The following is a 21302-nucleotide window of genomic DNA, read 5'->3' as shown; positions in this document are numbered from 1 at the left end:
CCTTCGGTGCCACGATCAGGGGAGGCTCGACTAAAGGCACCGAGACGTAAGGCGCACGTGCCCCCGCCCCGGCCACCAGTCGGTCCTGCGAGCCGTGGGGCCCGGGGAACGAACGCACAATGTGCATGCCACCGCAACGCTGGCGGTCCAGTGGGCTGGGAGGGGTCGGAGTGATACACAGGCCGTCCACCAGGGCTCCATGGCCCAGAGATATCGCAAGCTGAGTGACATACCCGCCACCCATCAAGGACCCTCATCCCTGCCTGAACTGGTACGCAACAAAATAGTCTGCAAACCCCCTAGCGAGGTTGTGGTGCCTGTGAGTCAGCAGACACCTGAAAAAAAATAGGTCGCGCAGGCTGCAGTGCTCCGCGCCTTGATTGCGACCCGCGATGGACATCGCAATCAGCCTGTGAAGGTACCTGGTAATATAAGATAATATAATTTATTAGCAATAATAATAATAATATAATGTAATAGAATATAACATTATACTATATTAACAATAATATTATATTATATTATATTATATTATTAATATATATTACATTATACTAAACAATAGAATACATTTTAAGAACGTACCTGTGCAGCGGGTCCCTAATAGACGAGACCTTGGAACTGGTGTCCAAGGTCCTATCCCCGAAGTCGTGATCGCTGATAGCCCGCCACCATACCCGCAGCTCGTCCTCCGGCATCTGGTGGATGCTCTCCGTGTATATCGGGCTGCGTACCTCCTGGGCGGTGTATAAGCCCAGAGCAACCGCGAACTCCTCCATCGAGAGATGGACGTCATGCCCGAACATGCGGAAGTAAACCTCTGACTGTGTCGTATCGGCGCCTGGCACCCTCATCTCAATCTCTGGCGTACCAGGCGCGCGGGGCCTGCAATAATATAATATAATAAATATAATATAATATAATAAATATATTAAAAATGTAACAATGTGGGGTAAACTTACGTAACGCGTATCGTGGAGTAAACCTCCAGTGTCAGCTCCCGGTGAGCTAGTAGTGGCATACTGAAGCATCGGCTCCAGGGCGTATCCTGTCCAATGTACTCAGACGCCCGCTGGTGCAGGTCACAGGACTCCGAAAACGACCAGGATATAATCGTGCTGGGAAACGGGTGCATCTGGCGTAGGTGAATGTATCATGTGTGAGCGGGAATACCCTCATCAAACTGCAGATGATGGTAGGTTAGCAACACGTCGTTGCCCTCGGGGGGTCCACGGCCCCGCCCCTAGCCCTGGCCCCGGCCCCGGCCACGAACATAGCCCTGGCCTCGCCCGAGCTGCTCGAGCTCGTCCTCAATCTCGTCATCCACAAACTATAATAACAAATAATAATAATTAAAACAATATCAATTACAATAATAACAATAAATACTAATAATAAATATTAATAATAATATTTATAACAAGTAATAATAATAATTATAATAATAATATTAATAACAATAATAATAATAAAATTAAATACTAATAATAAATATTAATAATAATATTTATAACAAATAATAATTATTATTATAATAAAAATATTAATAATAATAACAATAATAATAAATACTAATAATAAATATTAATAATAATATTTATAATAATATTAATATTAATAATAATATTATTATTAATAATACAAATAAACAGAAAAAAATTATATCAGACGCCGCGTATGGGGCTATACGCCGCGTCTGATAGTCCCTGTAAACCGACGGCCGGACTCCGGCCGACAGTTTTATCCATCCAAACAACATAATCATCATCATCACGTCATCAACAACACATCTTCATCATCATGTTAACCTAATCATCATCACTAATATAATATTAAAAAATTACCTCCATGTCGTGTCGGTGTCGGTGTCGGGTGAAATCTCATCGGCTCGTTAGGTATTCCGGTCGGTGTCCGTCCGATATAGGTTCGTGTGTGGATGCTCGGTTGTTCGGGCGGGAGTTTTGAAATTTGAAAGTGTGACAGCTGAGCAGGCGTCTGCTGATATAAGGGGTCTTAGACGTCACGTATAGGCCTATTTAGGCCTATTTTTTTATTTAATTATCATTATTTATTAGTATTTATTATTTATTAGTTATTAATATTAATTTGTTATTTAGTTATTATTATTTATTATTTATTATTATTATTATTTTATATTATTTAGTTATTAATATTAATATTAATTTGTTACTTAATTATTGTTATTTATAATTATTAAAATTATTATTATTTACTATTTATTATTTAATATTTATTATTATTATTATAGACTTTTTGTCTATTGATACAATGTCTTCTATAAGTTGTCTAGATCTACGTTAGAGGATTCCCTTCGCCAACCCTGGCGTATGTCTTCGTACTCCTTCAAACGCTGTCCGAACCGTGTTTCCATTCGGCGGCGCTTTTTTCCCAATTAGGGTTTGGCGTAGGCATTGGGAAATCCCCTACCAGGTTGATGTATATCCAGTGATCACCTCCCCAGTTAGCGATGCCTATAACCTGTGGATCCGGAACCAAGTCATGATCGATTCTCAATGGGAAGTAAGATTCGGTCTGATTGCCAATTAGGTTGACTAACACACACGCGTATGTCTGAGCAGCCACATGCCCGTGACCGGGTAAGCTGAACCAACGACTCGGTGGCGCCGGTTTGACCGTGTTGTAGTTTGGAATGCTGGAATGAACCCAGCCGTACAATCTGCCATCCTCTTTGTTGAACATCGCCCTCCACCACCCTTCGTTCGTTTCCAGCTCGTTCTGCATCGCCCGCCTAATATCCGGCCAAACTTTCTCATGTATCCCCAAACCCACTGTGATTGATCGAAAACCGCAGTTACCGTCTGGGCGTACGTTTTTGATGTCTGCGACGAACGGCTGGGCCCAGCTAGGAATGACACTCCTAAACGTTTCTATCGCTGGTACTTGCACTGGCGAAACCATCAAAGGAAACCCGAGGTGAGCTCCCGTAGGTTTCGATGTCTTAGGTCGTCCACGAGGAGTTTTAAACCGCGACGCTGACTGGGACAACAAACGAGTCTGCGAGGATGGGGTGGGGGTTTCTTGGCTGGGCCCCTGTGACGAGGATGGGTTGTAGGAGTTGTGTCTGGGGAGATCTGGAGCGGGGGTGTATGCGCTGTGCCTCGCGGGATTTGGTTTTTTGGGACGCCCCCGAGGATCCTCTCTTTTTTTTGGCTCCTTCTTTTTAGATCTCCCTGGAATAGCAGACAAGAGCTTGGCAAAAAAAACTTTTCTATTGATTAGGGTCATCTATGGACGATAGCGTATCTGTGATGTCCCGTAGACCTGCTGCGTAGTCTGGCTCTTCGTTCGGCGGACAGGCTGGATCAAAATTAAGCCTCCTCCAGAACGGGTCAACATCCTCTATTGGGATACACGTGTCGTTAACTATGTATCCCTCAATCCGACAAGCACATGGCAGCCCCGAAGACAAATACAAATGGTGGTCGCATGAAGCGCTGCCGTCACGCATCTTGTGTATCAACCTATACTCGTTCACAAGTAGACCCAGAGCGTGTATCGACACCCTGTTTATTAGCTTCTTCAACCAGACATGCTGTCGATGTCCTTCGAACGGGAGGCTTCAAAAGATTTACCGATTTCTTTCATCTACGAGTTGACCATTTTAAGGATTTGTCTGGCAATTGTGTCGAGCGAGTTGTTGCTTCCATTGAGGTACCTTTTCAGATTTGCGTGCTGGCTCTCAACTCGGTTTGTCGTAGTTTCGCCGTAGTTTCGGCGTTCATCGATCCAACAGGCTACAAACTTGTGTTTGTATGGATCCAGCCAGCTCTTGCGAATGTATTGCCAGACCTCTGAAAAATAAAAGGAAACGTTATTAACACGTATGTTTAAGCTATTAAAAACTGTCATGTGATACGAAGGACTCACCGGCTCTATCGTCCCGTATCAAATGACGCTTCATGTTGAGGCGACGGTGGTCGTACTCTTGAATCGTCGGCGACTGATACAGGACCTTCCACCAGTACGCAAAGTCCGTCCCCATTTCCGTGCTATATAGGCCCTTAAATGTTCTCCTTATATTCTTGGATATGTGCCACCTGCATAAATTTTTGGTGGCATTAGGGAAGACCGCGTCGCATGCGTTCATGAGGGCCTGGTCCGCATCAGTCAGGATCACGCATGGCTCCATGCATTCGTAGAGCATTTCTTTAAGTTTCTCCAGAGCCCAGCCGAAGTTCCTATGCCGTTCCCTGATCACAAACGCGGCGGCGATACAAAACGACTGTGATGTTGAGGTCACACCGATAAACTGAACCAACGGCCAGTCGTACATGTTGGTGTTGTACGTCGTGTCAACCATCAGCACCTCGGGGAACGCACGCCACATCTTATGCGACTTACTATGACAGAAGAAAATTTCCTCCGTCCTGTCGTCGGTATCACTCTCCCAGGTATAAAACGTGAAACCGTTGCCTGCGAGAAAGTTTTCCAGCGCCTGCATTGGATGAAATAAAATTTTGCTAAATATTACAAGCACGACAAGTACACATTAAAACTACAAGTGTTTTGAACTACCTTCATAGGGGGTGTCGCCTAGTAGCCCATCCCTCCTAATCTTGGCGGTGTGGTTGTATATATCTTTTAATACAAGTTGCACACCGGGAAACTTTTCGTGGAGGGCTGCTTCGATTTATTGCAGCTTCATGCCGGCCCTGTGTAAACTCTCAACCATATCTAGCTGGTCGGTGTTCATTTTTCTAAAAGACGCACACCCCTCCTCGAATTCAACGGGATCGTGGTTGTGAGTCTCGTTTACCACTTGAACCCTCCAACATGCACCCCTCGAGTCGTACCTGCCCAAGATTTTAAACGGACAACATTTTTTGATGCTGCCGGTATGCCTCACCGTCACCTTTATTTTGGGTTCGCCTCCACGATTGCATGCAAGGTCCACGGTGTTTTTCCTTGACCGCTGGACCACAAAAACAAACCCATGCTCTCGTCCTCTAATTTTTACCCATTTCTCCAGCTCCTCGCGGCTCTAAAAAATCTGAAACAATTTTATGCTAATTCTTAAGCCGTTTATTAAATAACATACAAACAAATAATATTAACTTCAACAAAACACACGGTGTCTTACAGCATCTGTTTTATACGAAACCTTCACCTCGCATATGTAGTCGTCATCGTACCCATCTTCGTTATTTGGGTTTGGCCCAGCATAATCATTTCGCCCGTGGTGCGATGAAGACTCGGTTCCATAAAACGGATCATTTGCTACTGGTGGCTGGTACGATGACGTAACCTAACCTCCATAATCCGACCAGGCGACAGATGACGGGTACGAAAGCTGACTACCGTAATCCGACACGAAGTACTCCTACCATACATAAATTAGAAATTTAAACAACAGTGCCAGTGGTAATAATTAATAATAATAATACCTATAATAATATAAAATATAATATTTTAATAATAAATAAGAATATTAAAATAATAATAACATAACCGTATATTTACAAAAAGACTGTATAACGAAACCTGGTTCAAGTTTGGCAAGTCTGGCGAGCCAGTGTTACCATAAGGGTTGATAGTAAGGTTGTTGGGGCTGGGTATCATACCCGACATACTCCTAACAAAACGTAATGCAGCATGTGTTAGTAAAAAAAACTACCAAATTCATACTAAATAAATATATAACGAAACCTGGTTCAAGTCGGGTAACCATGACGTGCCAGGCTGATCGTTAGCGGCGTAACCTGGGTCCTCCTCTGGAAATAAATGGTTAAACCAAGACATTCTGGGTATATATAGTACAAATGTTGTGTTGTTTTTTTGTTGAACGTTGAAACATACAACGACATTTATAATAAAGAAAGGAAAGGAGGGGAGCCGGCCTCCAATAATTCAGCAAAAGCAATACGCCGCTTATAGACCTATACGCGGCGTCTAAGGTAGGAGTTGACAACCTAGCCCAGCTTTTGCAGGGCAGGTTGTAATCAAACTAATACGTCGCGTATAGGTCTATACGCGGCGTATAAATCATAAAAAGACGCCGCGGAAAGGTCTATACGCGGCCGATAGGGGAGCTTTTCTAGAAAAACCCACTAGCTTGTCTTGTTATGTTTTTTGTTTTTTTTTTATTATTTATAATAATTATTAATATTATTTTAATTATGAATAATATATTATTATTCACAATTCGGCAAAGCGTGTTCGGTAGCAGGCCTTATATGGGAAAATTGACATTGCAAAACGACCCTTCAATTTATTGGCTGATATCGTTATTGATATCTTGAATCAGTTACGGTGATTACCTTGGGAAAAACTGGCAGTGCCAAACGAACCCTTTCTTGGATGCTCTCGGTATTGGCATCTCAAATCCGCCTCTTCGATATCTTCAAACTCCAACGGTCTTGACCTTCGGCCACCACTGGCAACCGTAGTTGTGTTCACTCAAACACATATCAGTCGTCACTAAGCTTAAGCTTAGGCTTGTTATTAGTTTTATTTTTAATTGTGGGTATTATAAGTTGGTCATGTTGCATGTATTAAAGAATTATCGGCGTATATATATGTATATATGCGTTATAAGAATTCATTGCGCCTACATAACCAACACCAGATCGAAACGCTGGTTTGATGAGTTTCAATCTCTCGGATCTGCGGTATCCGTTAACCGCAGCGAGAACGTGAGCCCATACTTTGGACAGATAAGTGGAAATTCGGTCATTGCTCCAGCTCAATGAGCACCAGACTGAGATATTATTCGGGACTTACCTGAACCGGTTGACACGTATGCTGACATGGATTTAGGCTCCGTGCTGGCGCTGATATTAACACGTTTGCATAATACACAATAAAAGCACAAACTCAAACAACAATCCATACAATATCAACAAACAAGAAGAAGAGAAAAATAACGAAGACAATTGCTATTGTATGGATTGTTGTTTGAGATTGTGCTTTCATTGTGTATTATGCAAACATGTCAACGAATGCTGTAAACAAATGTGTTAATATCCGGGTCAACACCGAACCTAAATCCACGTCTGCATACGTGTCAACCGGTTCAGCTAAGTGCGAACTAATATCTCAATCTGGTCTCGTTATGTTGGAGCAATGACCGAATTTTGTAGGTTCCCTGGATGGATCTGCACGAGATATCTCGATCTACGTAGGTGCGGAATCCCTGCGTAGGTCGTTACGAGCGTAGAAAACTAATCGATAAAACACACGATACAAATAAACGAACACACGTTATATTATAACCGAAACACGTGATGTAATATCACTGATTACAGAGAACTCTTGAATACACGTCTGACGACTTACAATTCACGAACTGAACGAACTAGATCCACTCCTAACCTAAGCCGTAACCTAGGTATATATACACGATAACTTCGCCTGATATGCTCAGGCGAAGTTGTTGCTAACTTCGCTTTGACTAACAAGTTCGCCTGAAAAGCGAACTTGTCAGTAACTTCGCTTAAACATAAACAAAACACAATTAACATTACAGACTCGATTACAGACACTAGACTATGAATTACTGACATTATGTACCAACAGACTCCCCTTTGGCAGTAGCTTCATATCTTTATCTTTAAGCACTTGTCTTGTAATCTTCATGCATGCACTCCCTCTCTTACACAGACCGTGACAACTCGCTGATATTTCCTCGCTTCGTCTTTCCAAGCAGGAATATAGAATATCTTCTTCTCGTTTAACACCTGCAGATCAGCTTTAGATAAATTAACAAGATGCATCGGATCATACACTCTTAGCACTTCTTGTTCGTCTTCGTCTTCCATCACGGCTTCAGCAGTCTGGCAATCCACATACCACCATTTCAGATCTTTCAGCACATCTTGAGGCATAGTCTTCATTGGAACATCTTTCAAACACCGAATCGGCTTATATTTCATCACCATCCAAGGTTTGCCATCTGCTCTCATTCCTCTTTCAGTATCTTCAACTAATTTCCCTTTCTGTGGTTTTAACAACTCAAACTTTTTCTCTTTAATACTTTCTTTCCATACTATCTTCCCAATAACTCTGGCCATATTATCATCACTTCTATTAATCAACCCCAGTCTGGCCAAATCCTTTACCTCACACTCAGGTAAGGTATTTAGAGATCTCAACGTCCTCTTAAAGTATTGGATCCCATCATATCTTTTCACCACGAACACTTTTAGCTGTTCATCATATAACCAACAGATAATGCCTTTCTTTGACTCAGCGTACCCTTTAATATTATAACTTTTCTTGAACATTGTAGGTACCACTGGCTTCTTCGTTTTGATAAACCAATGAGCATAGCCTTCCTTCCATCTAGGCTGCTCCTCCCATTCTGTATCATCAGCTACTGTATCTTCACATACATTCGACTTCTCGACGGTTGGAAGCTCGTGTTCAACATTCTCCTCTACAATTTCACCTTCTTCAACATCATCTTCTATCACTATCTGTGCACCAATCTTCTCAATTTCTTCTAATGGCAGCACATCATCATCACACACATCATCAACATCTAACATATCATCATCCAACTCCTTCAAGGCATCGATCACATCATCTCCAGTCTCCTCGTCATCTACCATCACCACCTCATCACCACCAGAACCGCCAGCTGCACCTGCAGACTCCCCCTGAGCTGTGGTTGTCCCAAGAGCTTGAGTAGTTCTTGGCAACTCACCACCTGCACCTTTCGATGCATTGGGATCATCGTCTCTGTCATTCTTCTTCTTTGTCATGAGCTCGTCGCCTTTACAGCTCTGATACCAATTGTAGGTTCCCTGGATGGATCTGCACGAGATATCTCGATCTACGTAGGTGCGGAATCCCTGCGTAGGTCGTTACGAGCGTAGAAAACTAATCGATAAAACACACGATACGAATAAACGAACACACGTTATATTATAACCGAAACACGTGATGTAATATCACTGATTACAGAGAACTCTTGAATACACGTCTGACGACTTACAATTCACGAACTGAACGAACTAGATCCACTCCTAACCTAAGCCGTAACCTAGGTATATATACACGACAACTTCGCCTGATATGTTCAGGCGAAGTTGTTGCTAACTTCGCTTGACTAACAAGTTCGCCTGACAAGCGAACTTGTCAGTAACTTTGCTTAAACATAAACAAAACACAATTAACATTACAGACTCGATTACAGACACTAGACTATGAACTACTGACATTATGTACCAACAAATTTCCACCTGTCTGTCTAAAGTAGGGGCTCCCGTTCTCGCTGCCGTTAGCGGATACCGCGGATCCGAGAGATTCAAACTCATCAAACTAGCGTCTCGATCTGGTGCTGGTTATCTCAACGCAATGAATTCTTATACCGCACATCTACTATATATATACGTATATATATATATAAGCCGATAATTCTTTAATATACGCAACATGAACAACTTAACCCCAACTAAAAATAAAACTCATAACAAGCCTAAGCTTAAGCTTAGTGACGACTGATATGTGTTCGAGTGAACACAACTACGGTGTCAGTGGTGACCGGCGGTCAAGACCGTTGGAGTTCGAAGAAATCAAAGAGCCAGATTTGAGATGTCAATAATGAAAGCAGCCAAGAAATTGAAAGTTCGTTTGAAAATTCCAGTTTTCCCAAGTAAGCCACTGTCACTGATTGAATATGCCCATAACGAAAGCAGCCAATAATTTAAAAGTTCGTTTCGCACTGTCAATTTTCCCAAATAAATCCTGCTACTAAACGCCCTTTATCGAATTTCCAATAATAATATGTTATTGATAATTAAATACTATTAATATTAATAATAATCATAAATAACATTAATAATAACAAAAGAAAAGAAAAGAAATAAAAAAAAGGAAAAAAAAACCATAATAAGACAACACTGGTGGGCTTTTCTAGAAAAACTCACTAACATAAATATAACATAATACAATATAACATAATATAATATAATAATATAATAATATTATTATATTATATTATATTATACAATACGCTATACAAATGTACCTCCGAAAGTCTTGCGTCGCCGCCTAACCCCGGCATCTTACTCTCTGGCGTACATCAGGTACCTAATAATATTAATATTTTAGTACTAATAATAATAGAAAAATTAATGCTTTAATACTAATAATTATATGTTTAGAATAAAAATAATAATAATATAATAATTAATATTTTAATAGTATTTTACTATAATTATTTTAATAATAATAATAAAAATATAATAATTTATATTTAAATAGTATTTAAATATTATTATTTTAATAATAATAATAATACTATTTTAATAAATACAATAATAGTATTTTATTTTACTAACAATAATATTTTCATAACAACAATATCTTAATAATAATATTAATATTTTAATAGTAATAATATAATAAAAATTTTAGCGCTAACGGTAATAATACGGGAAATCTATTTTAAGTTTAGGAGGCCCGGCGAACTAGGGTTACCGTCAAGCGGTCGGTGCCTAAACAAATTTCTAAAGTAAACCATTCACCAAATCTCTATCCTAACATTTACAAGTATGTCCTAACATGTAAAAAATAAAGATAAAACAAAACCTGGTTTAACTTCGACTGACCGTTAGCACCGTCCGGCATCTCCTCGTCCGACTCCGGAAACATACATGATTTAACTCCGACTGACCGTTACCCGTCCGGCATCTCCTCGTCCGACTCCAGAAACATATATGGTTGTTGGTGTTGGTTGAATGAAGAGGGTGAGGGTTAAGAAAAAAAATAAAGGAAAAAAGAAATGGTGGAGAGGGAGGGGAGGGAGCCGGGCTCCAAAAATATACAAAAGACAATACACCGCGTATAGCTCTATACGTGGCGTATAGCCCGTACGATCCGACAACCCTAGGCTAGGACGTCAAATCGTACCCTAATACGCCGCGTATAGACCTATACGCGGCGTATAGGGTGGTGGTGGGGCGGTGTCCCTAGCAGGGCCCTTTCTATTAACTTAACCCGAATTCCAAAGCACTCAAACTCATGAAACCAGAATCAAACAAACTCGAACCTGATCTTTACTAATTCTAATTCGAGTCGAGTACCAAGTACCTTTTAATAGGTTTGGGGTAAACTCGAAAAACACGAATAACTTGTTTGACCTAGTTGATCAATTGATCGTAACAAATGCTATTATATCGTTGATTCATATTCAGCTCCATTCTATGTTATATTATCGATTCCAATATCGTCGATAATATTGGACAGTTTTTTTTGGATTTCCTGTTGGGTTGTTGATTCCTCTTGTGCTAGATTAGTGGACTTATCTCCAAATGATTTGAAGCCCAAGATGATTTTTTTTGTATAGCATTAGTTACTTGTATTTGGATCTTTTGGTTTTTAGGAAATGTATTTGTGCCAAGCCTAACTTTAGGTTTATGTATAGAACCCGGGCTAGCAATATTGTAAAGCCTGTTTGTTTTCTTTTATGGTCTTGACTTGAGTTACCTAGACAAGTCTGCCCAACTTTTCATAGTACACATACGCTTTTCGATGTCACTATCATGACATTTATGATGCCTTTTAAGTACTTTGTAGCCATTTGATATTTATCAAGTCGTATACGATGCTTATCGCCTCCGAGTACAACATTTCATATGAAATTCGTCAACAACTCTTCTCTCATATTTGCCTATGAACAAAGTTGGTTTGGACTTTAACTTGCGGAGCGAATGGGTTAGATCTATGAGACAATTTTCAAGCTCATCAAATTGCAGGAGTGAATCCTTGAATGAGTTCCTAGTCAATAAATGACGTTTCAGCATTTCCGACTGAAGAAACACAAGTCCGACTGGATAGTCCGAACCTACGTTTAATCCAGATGTGAGTCTACTGAATAATAACGAAGTCAGATCCAAGCGAACTGCCTGCAAAACAGAACACCGTAAGTCTCGTCACGGGAAGAACACGATGGGGGGTCTTCCCGTAACCACCATTCGGCGTGAGAATAAGTACAAGTACTGATCGGAATAATCGATACGAATACAAGTAATTGCTTAAGGCGTCTGGGAGTGAATGAATACCTAAAGTGGATGATCTTAGTATTTATAACCGAAGGTGGGGAAAGGTGATTGGTGGAGTTATCACTATCGTAATATTCCTCCTTCACCTGCATGGACATGTGTCGAGCCATTATTGGATGTGACAGTCTGGACCCATTTATGGGACAGCCATTATCTGTGCACGTCGTGGGATGGCCATTACGTGTCCAGGTGTCATCTTTCCATTGGTCGATGTTGCTATCAGGTGGTATTGGGGGAATCTTCTATAAATAGTTTGTTACAACTGTTTTTCCATATCACGTGGGGATCATACGCGTGATGAGTCCTTTGTGTCGCTTGCGTGTTCCTCCCGCGGATGATCATTGGTGATTCGCGAGTTGTGATGAAGAATCGCGAAGCGTATCTTCGGAACCGCGGGTGACTTTGTTGGTCTTGACTGCAAGTGTTCTGGTCCGCGGGCTCTTCTCGCGGATGCTCATTGGTAATCCACGGTTGTATTAGGGATCAGCGGGTAGCTTTACTACCCTACCTCTATACCGACCCTCGTGTACAAGGTTTTGAAATCCATCATAGTGGCTTCGATGTTCCCAACCTGCTTCTCAAAAGATTCGTCCTTGGATGTATCTCAACCTTTCTTAGCTAATTATTAAGATTTTTCTCGACCATGGTTCTCCTCCACACGTGTGACATTCTCAACATTCGTAGAAATAATCTTGATTGTCTTGGTTTTTATATCCCAACTAATCATCTTGCTCTAATACCAACTGTCACACTCGTGCTCAAAGGTCCTGTGTTACTCTCTTGATTGCCCAAGGGCGAGACATTATATTCCCTTATTAGTGGGTCACTAGTTTCATTCTACCAGTAGCTCACTTAACCATAACTCTTACCTAATGGTATGCCATAAGTGCAAGTGCTTTCGTTGTATAACTTTTCTTAATCGTTGAGGATCTTCTAGATAAGAGCGCACAAGTAGCTAGTAAACCTAATACAATTCATCACAAAAGAGGGAATGTAAGCTAAAAACATTTGACAAGTCGTTTGCGAGCTACTTAAGCTCGAATTGATAAAAAGCTCAAAACCAGCCAAGCCCTGGTCTAAAGTAAAGCTTGTTTAGTTATCGAGCCCGAGCCTTGTGTGGGAAGCTCGTTTAGGCTCGCCGAGCCTTATAATATTTTTTAGTTTCATTAGGGGTGCAAACGAGTTAAGCTGCTCGCGAGCTACTCGAGATCGGCTTGATAAAAAGCTCGATCAAGCCGAGCTTAATTGAGCCCTAGCCTGAGCTCGAGCCTAAAAGTAAGCTCGTTTAATAATCGAACTCGAGCCCGAGCTTCACTTATCGAGCTCGAGCCGGCTCGCGAGCCTAAACGAACCTGTCATTTATATAATTTTTTTAAAATATACATTCAATAATAATTAATTAATATATATAATGTTATGAAAAAATAAATAAAAATAACTAAATAATATATATTTTTCTATACATAAAATTATAATAGAAAAAGTATATAAAAATAATTATAATTATATTAAAAATAATTGATAAATAATAAATAAGCCGAGCCCGAGCCGAGCTCGAGCTTGAGAATCTACTAACGAGCTCGAGCTTTGAAAATAGAGCTCGAAACGAGCCGAGCTCGAGCTCGAGCTCTGTGTAAGTTAAACGAGTCGAGCTCGTGCCTAGTCAAGCTCAGGCTCGACTCGTTTGCACCCCTAAGTTTCATGCTTTTGGACTTCTATGCATTAATTTCACACTACACAACTGAGCTTGAGCCAAGCTTTGGTGCGTTTAAGGTACTACACGAGCTTGAGTAGGGCTTAGGCTCATTTGAGGTTTTTTTCAAAATATATATAAACTAGGTTTTATCCCCCGTATTACGGGGGTTGTTTTACATTTTTCGTTTTTTAATATTTATTTTTTGGATTTTTAAATTTCTTTATTTTAAGAAAGTTAATAATATGTTTAGGCTATGTTTGGGATTCCTTATTTGCATCTCCTTTTGATTTATATAAGTTGTTTTTGATAAGTTACTCCCTCCAAATTTATCAAAACCTACTTTTTCCTTCTTTAAAAACTTAAAAAAGTCACATTATCCAACACCTTTTTAACTTATAAAAGTTAATAGGTTACAAGAAGGAAAAAATAAGGAATCCCAAACACCCCATTATAGTTTGATGATGAAAGGGTTTCACAAATAAATGATAAGTTATAACCCGTTTAAGAGCTATCTTGATTTGGTGACCCATGACCCGCTTATTTTTTTACTATAAAATTGTTTTAATTACAAATAATATTTTTTTTTAAATCGGATATTAATTTTTTGTATATCCCTATTTTATAGCATTTTCACATCAAATATTTGGTAAGATTAATTTAATTTAATGAGATGCTATAACCCATTTAAAAGCTATCTGGGTTTGGTGAGACCCATACCTGTGAATTCGGGTCAAATTAATGAGAAACCTCCATTTACAAATAAAACAATCTGATGGCTTGAGAAAATTTAGGGAGCAACCAGAGAGCTTTTAAAGGCTTTCGTTTATATATATTATAGATAGATGCATATAAATCTACCTATTCTAATCAAAGAAAATAACTGATGACACGTGTCACTTGAAAATTGATTCCTAGCCTAAATTTTCTGCTTAAATTATTCTTCTATTTTTAGTGAAAACATATTTATGTCATGTAATCAAACCATATCAATTTATCATTAATCAAATAACTAATTACCTAAATTATAGGGATTAAAAAATACTGATATTTATGTTAATAAAATACAAACATTTATATCTTTAATGAAATCAGAATTACATTTTTTATTAAATCAATTTATATACACTTTTGAGTGTATGAGATGATTGCGATAAAATTCAATGAAAGATATTTATAAGTCTAAGATATATAAAGAAAAGAAAAAATTATGAATGAAGAGCAAATGTATTCTCATATATTAATTCAATCTTCATGGAACCATGAAGTTTTCATTAATCTCTTTCGAAATTATAAGATAAAAGTGTGTTTTATTATTTTAATTTTATATACGATGTTCTTTTTTTATGTTATTCGTAATGAAATATCTTATTATCTTTTTGTTGGAATTCAATATTATATTAAAAAAAATATAATTACAACTTATAAAATTATTAGATATATTTTTTTCATGATTATAAAGAAATTGCGTGAGAATACACCACGTAATCGTATGAATATTCCATTTAAAAATATAATTTGAACGTATAAAACCATTTAATTTTATAAAATATAGGTTATTTTTAAAATTTAATTATTTAATTTCTATAACTTAATTATATTTGTTTTGAGTATCCAGTGTATCACATGAATTTTAAAGCTAGTTAAATAATAAAGAATAAAAAAGCTGAGCCCGACCTTAGAAAAACAACTTACGAGTCGGACTCAATCCTTAGGAAAAGAGCTCAAAGCTCAAGTCGAGCCTAGTCAATGCCGTGAGGTTTCTCTAGTGTTTGACCAGTATAATTGATTGACCTTGTCAATGTAGTGGGGTTTATGTCTCTCTATCTAGGGTTAGTCCACGATCCCCTTTCGTCACCATCTCTCCTTACTCTGTCACCTGCACACTGAACCAGTACTCTTATTCCATCCATTCCCCTCGACGAACTCTTAATGGATCCGGATCCCCACACCCGTACCTCAACCCGAACCCGCCGCCGTTCATTCTGCCACCGTCACCCTAACGAACCAGTCATCGGACTATGCGCATTATGCCTCCGAGATCGCCTTGCCGGTCTAGACACATCAGCAGATCACATTCAAACCAAAAACGAAACCATCGTCTCGTTCCCGTTAAGCCGCCGGACTAGACACCACGCCGGTGGTTCTACACTACCGGAGCTCCGACGGAGCAAATCCGTAGCCGTTGAGAAATGTGAGATTTTGAATGAATCCAGTTTAGATCTGCGGCGGAAGTCGTGTGATGTTAGGGCTGGTAATCGTCTCACGGATCTGTTTGATATTGATGATACGAAGATTGGAGGTTATGGAGGTGTGGTTGTTGAATCGAAGAATCTAGGGTTTTTAAATGTTACGGAGCCGGTGCTAGAGATTGTTGAGGATCATGAGGATTTGGGTAGTGAAATTAGGATATCGAATGATGAGATTAGGCGGAACGGAATCGATAATAATGAGATTGAGGAACAAGAAGAAGAAGAGGATTTGAGAACAATGAAGGAGCATATTGAGATGGAGTTGGAGTTACAGAACAGAAAGAAGAATATTTGGGAAGCAGCTTCGGTTTTCAGTCGGAAGCTTCGAAAATGGAGGATTAAGCATAAGGGCAAGAAGCAAACTGATAATATTAATAACAATAATAACAAAAACGATAGGTCGAATTTGAGTCGGTTTAAGGATTCGCAGATTCAATCTGAGGTTGGAGGTTATGCATTGGGTAGAAGATCATGTGATGCGGCGCCTAGGGTTTCCATTGAGGATTCTCAATTTACATATGATGAGCATAGGGCTTCTTGGGATGGATACATGATTGCAAGAACGATCCCTCGGCTTACGCCGATGCTTCCCATTGTTGATGATTTGATTTTGCCTCCTGTGAGCAAGATGGTTGCAGTGAAGGAAGAGGGGACTAGTTCCAAGTCGAATTCGGACTCGTGTTCGTCGAATACGGGAAGTAGTTCAAGCTCCATGAAAAGTTCGAGTTCTTGTACGAAAACTGCAGGATTCGAGGGTAATTTGCTACGATCTGTATCGCGGAGGAATGATATTATCGGTCAAGAAACGAAGCTGGTTATAACTGAGAGAGAATTTAGTGATTGGCATTTGGAATCCGCTTCAAATGTGCGTGTTTCCAATCGTGGAACGGTTAAGAACGGGTGGAAAAAGGTGTCTAATTTATGGAGCTATAAGTCCAAACATAGTGACAAAAAGAATGACAGTTATTCAAGAAACAAGACTGAATTATATCCAAATGGTGAAGAGGGCGGTAGGCGTTCTGTGAGTGATATTGAAAGTGGGTTGATGAGGCTGCAATTTGGGAAGTCAAGGAAGAGCCTGGCTCGGCCTATGGCTACAGATGGTTGAGCTAATGTTCAGGTACTGGCTCAACTTTTTAGAAGTGGTAGTGTAACCTTGTAGAGCTTGTTAGTTTGTTTTATATTTGTGTTTTATGCATAAAAGCATAGCATGATGTTGTTTAGGTTATTAGGTCAAGTTTTTACCACTGCTTTGGTACATATGTCACCACTGCATAATGAACCTTATAATATTTGCAAAAAGTTACAGATAAACACTATCACATTCATTATTATTGGAATTCCTTTTTATTTTGGTAAGACCTAGAAAACAAAGTGCTATTGTAGATTATCACCGAAATTATCCCTAATTAAACACTTTGTCTGAGCATTAATCAATGGTAACGCTGCTACAGTCTTTTGTACGATTACTGATTAACAACTAAGTAAAGCCATACTGATATCTTGCTTGGAACATTGCATTCAGATAGCCTGTCAATGTAAATTACCTTTTTTCTATGACCGTAGACTAAGCCTCACAATATCTTATAAACAAAGTACAGTATACTAGTACACTACATTCTCATACTAACCATTAATGAATTTACGTAATCGATATCTTCACATAATCATCTTAGACTCGTGTGCCACTTTGCAACAACCACAAAAATCCCAAGTGTCCATGGGTTCACTGATCCCTTCGCATGATCTGAATGTCTGCCAAAAGAAGCCGAAATTTAGTCAGCTTATAGCATGATTCTTAATTTCATGACAAGATCATGTGTTGAAATTAGAAGTTAAGGGGTTCGTTTCATAGAAGTCATGGGAATTCAAAGGAAGTGGAATTAATATCCCATGACATGGCATGTTTGTTTCATTGGAATTGGAATCTTAATTCCATTATGGTGTGTTCGATTGTCAAAAAATTGGAATTGGAATCAATTCTTTCAAATTCCTTTAAATAGAGGGATTTCAAATTCTTTCAAAATCCAAAATGTGGAGAAATTCAATTAAATTCATTGGACTCTTTTTTTGAAGTTTTTTTTTTGAACGAGGACAACAAATAAAATATTTTAGTTTTTTTTTTTACTTTTTTTTTGTTTTTGATTTATATTTTGAATTATTAATTTTTTATTATTATTATTGAATATTTTTTAGGGGTTTTGATCTTAATAGAAAAGCCCTAAAAATTTCCAAAAAAAAAAAAATCATAACGCAAAATATAAATCAAAAACAAAAAATCTATTTCTTATGAGAGTCTGTTAAGAAAACAAACATGTTCGTTTGTTAATATTCTAAACCAACATAAACGAATGGAAACAAATTAGTATATGATCGTAGTAATAGTTTAAAGAGGCAAATCTGCAAGCCTATTTTAATTTCTGAATTAGTATTATTGTCTAGGTTATTTTAATGAACATGTAAATGAATATGCTTTAATAGATTTTTTTAATGAACAAATAAAACAAGATGTGTTCAGGTTCATTTATTCACATGAATAAACAAAATTCATGTTCATTCATTTATTATATAAACGTCATAAATTAATTTCTCGTTCACCAAATCTAATCTAATCTAATCTAATCTAAATATATATTAAAGTAACATGATTTTTACAAATGACATCATTTTAGGGATTCCACATAGGATGTCATGTGAGCAGTTTCCTATTTTATATCTCTTCTTCTAAACACATTAGCATGAACCCGTTTTAGTTATGTTATAACCCATGACCCGGTTTCTCTTCAAATACAACCATCTTCATATGAAGATAACACTTTGTAAAATTTTAAAAAATAAATTATTGTGTGATACAAGTATCAAACCCAATACCTCATGTTTCAAACTAAAGTTGCTTACCAACTCCACTTAAGTAGTTATTGTGTTGGTTTTCTTGACTTATAAATGATATATTGTTAATTCACTTATACTTAATACCAGAAAATCATTAAACAATTAAGTTAACATCCAATGTTGTATTCAAAAAGGCTTTTAGAGATTTATAAGTTGTAAAATTTTGTTTATCATTATTAATATCATATGAATCTATAACGTATGTTATCATGTATACTACAAAATTTAACTTTTTTGTTGTTTTTAGCCACCCGTGTATCACATACGTTATAGATTCATATGATATTAATAACGTATGATTAAGCTTTTGGCTCTATCCTAGTGTTTGTTTATAACCCTACTAGTTTTATAAGAAAAATTTTCTTTGCTAAAAAACGTTTTATTCAACCCGATAAGAAAACTACATATTTTAACCCGTCACTAACCATCGGACCTGCTCATTTAGTATATTGCCACCCCGAGACTGATTTGTTCAATGTATGATTAAGCTTTTGGCTTCCTCCGATTGTTGAATAGCGCCAGCGGGTCTTAAAAAGAGATGCATCTGCCCTGGGCCGGGCTTAGTGCGAGCCGGGTGCTTGGCCGATATTCATTGTCTCATAATATTAATTAGGAATATTGGCCTCATATAATCCCAACTATGGTCCATTGGCAAATATAAGGACCAACTATCGAAATGGCAAAATATAATCCCAACTACGCATGTGGGTGGAAAATTAACGGGAAGTTAACCTTCCATTAGTTTTTGTGATGTGGCGGCTTAGCTGTCTCGTAACCTGCTGAAGGGGCTACTGACAGGGATGCTGACGGGACTATTAATTAAAAAAAATTCTTAATCAACGGGGATGATGACATGGAAGCATCCTCGTCAGCAGCATATTCATTTAACCTAGCAGATTCAATTCAAGCATGATCGATTACAAGATGCATAGATACAAATTCTTCAACAATAGCATATCCACAGTTAGGGTTTGCATACATCAAGTATCTGCAATTTCAAGCAAAACCTAACAAGTTGAGCAGAAACTAATTACCCGAGCCCAGATTCCAGTCAAGCATGATCCATTACAGGTCCAAATCCTTCAAATCTTCGAAACCTAGGGTTTACATTTATAATATGAAACACATATTCAACTGGATAATCAACAATAACCTGATCAATTATAGGACAACAATAAAAAACCGAGCTCAAACGACGTACGAGCGGAGTCGATAAAAACAATGCGTTTGGAAGATTTGTTGGCGATTGAAATAGATAGGAAAAAGAATATACCTGGTTCGACTACCCGGCAAAGACATGATAGAAGAGGATTCATGTTGCCGCAATCTTCATCGGCTGATTAATTAGGGTTAGACGCAATGAAGATTATGATGATTCAGGATTTGGGGATGATATTATAATGATAACGAAATTACTAAATTGGCCTTTGACTATACGTCAAGACATGGAAGCATCCCCGTCAGCAGTCGTATCAGCGGGTTATGAGACAACTAAGCCGCCACGTCACAAAAACTAACGGAAGGTTAACTTCCCATTAATTTTCCACCCACATGCGTAGTTGGGATTATATTTTTTCATTTCGATAGTTGGTCCTTATATCTGCCAATGGGTCATAGTTGGGATTATATGAGGCCAATATTCCTATCAATTAAAAAGGAGCCCTTTAACATAATGAGATTATATGTCACACCCCAATCTAACGACGGAACATTCTGGGGCGCGACAATATTTATATCATAGTTCAAAGACATTAAAATAATAATAACTGTCAATATCTAAATTATTCATTCATAATCAATTATACACTAAGAATTCAAAGAGAAAAATACAACATTCTTTCTATTTTATTTACTAATCTAAAGTCCAAATCTAGAGTCTCCACTTCAATTCTTACAACCTGCATTTTGCGTAAAAATAATTTTTCAACAACACATGTTGTGCGAGTAGTTCACAGTTCGATATAATAATAATAATTTTCTTGGCATGAATAAAACAATTTTCTTGCGTTATATAAATAACATCAATTAACATAAACAAATAGATGTGCCCTTTCAGCATGCCACTAGATTCAGACATGTTTATTCGGATAAGTTCGCAACCAACAAGTGTGTCTTTTTGAACATGCCACTAGATTCACACATGTCTACTCGGATGGCGTATGATCATACTATGAAGATGAGGATGATGATGAGATACCAACCAACAATAAAAACTCTAAACACATAATTCATATAGCAATCAATAATTAATCGAGCAATATTACAACCACGCAAATAATGGAATTGTATTTGAGTATGATAACGAATATCAATGCTTTAGTACGCATAATGCCCCCAAAACAAAATAGAGAAAAAGCGGATGTGATTACTCACCTTAAATAAGGAGGACGATAACGGTTAAGGCTAACAAGTTAGCTC

At 38.3% G+C, this 21302-nt stretch overlaps 2 protein-coding genes across 2 annotated transcripts; one reads left to right on the top strand and one right to left on the bottom strand.

Annotated features, from left to right (window-relative positions):
• Positions 1 to 2364: 2364 nt before the first annotated feature.
• On the bottom strand, positions 2365 to 2940 carry LOC143619799 (uncharacterized). The gene has a single exon (XM_077091645.1). The coding sequence runs from the start codon at positions 2938 to 2940 to the stop codon at positions 2365 to 2367; it is 576 nt and encodes a 191-aa protein (XP_076947760.1).
• A 12732-nt stretch (positions 2941 to 15672) lies between these two features.
• LOC143619746 (protein OCTOPUS-like) lies at positions 15673 to 17300 on the top strand. Its single transcript, XM_077091603.1, has one exon. It carries the CDS (start codon positions 15673 to 15675, stop codon positions 17098 to 17100), a length of 1428 nt encoding a protein of 475 aa, XP_076947718.1. The 3' UTR covers positions 17101 to 17300.
• The last annotated feature ends 4002 nt before the right edge of the window (positions 17301 to 21302 follow it).

Source organism: Bidens hawaiensis, unplaced genomic scaffold, assembly GCF_021521415.1.
Source record: "Bidens hawaiensis isolate Kalapana, Puna unplaced genomic scaffold, B.hawaiensis_p1.1 tig00002507_1, whole genome shotgun sequence".
Taxonomy (NCBI): Eukaryota; Viridiplantae; Streptophyta; class Magnoliopsida; order Asterales; family Asteraceae; genus Bidens; species Bidens hawaiensis.
Note: the sequence above shows the minus strand (reverse complement) of the source record. Positions and strands in the feature narration are given on the sequence as shown.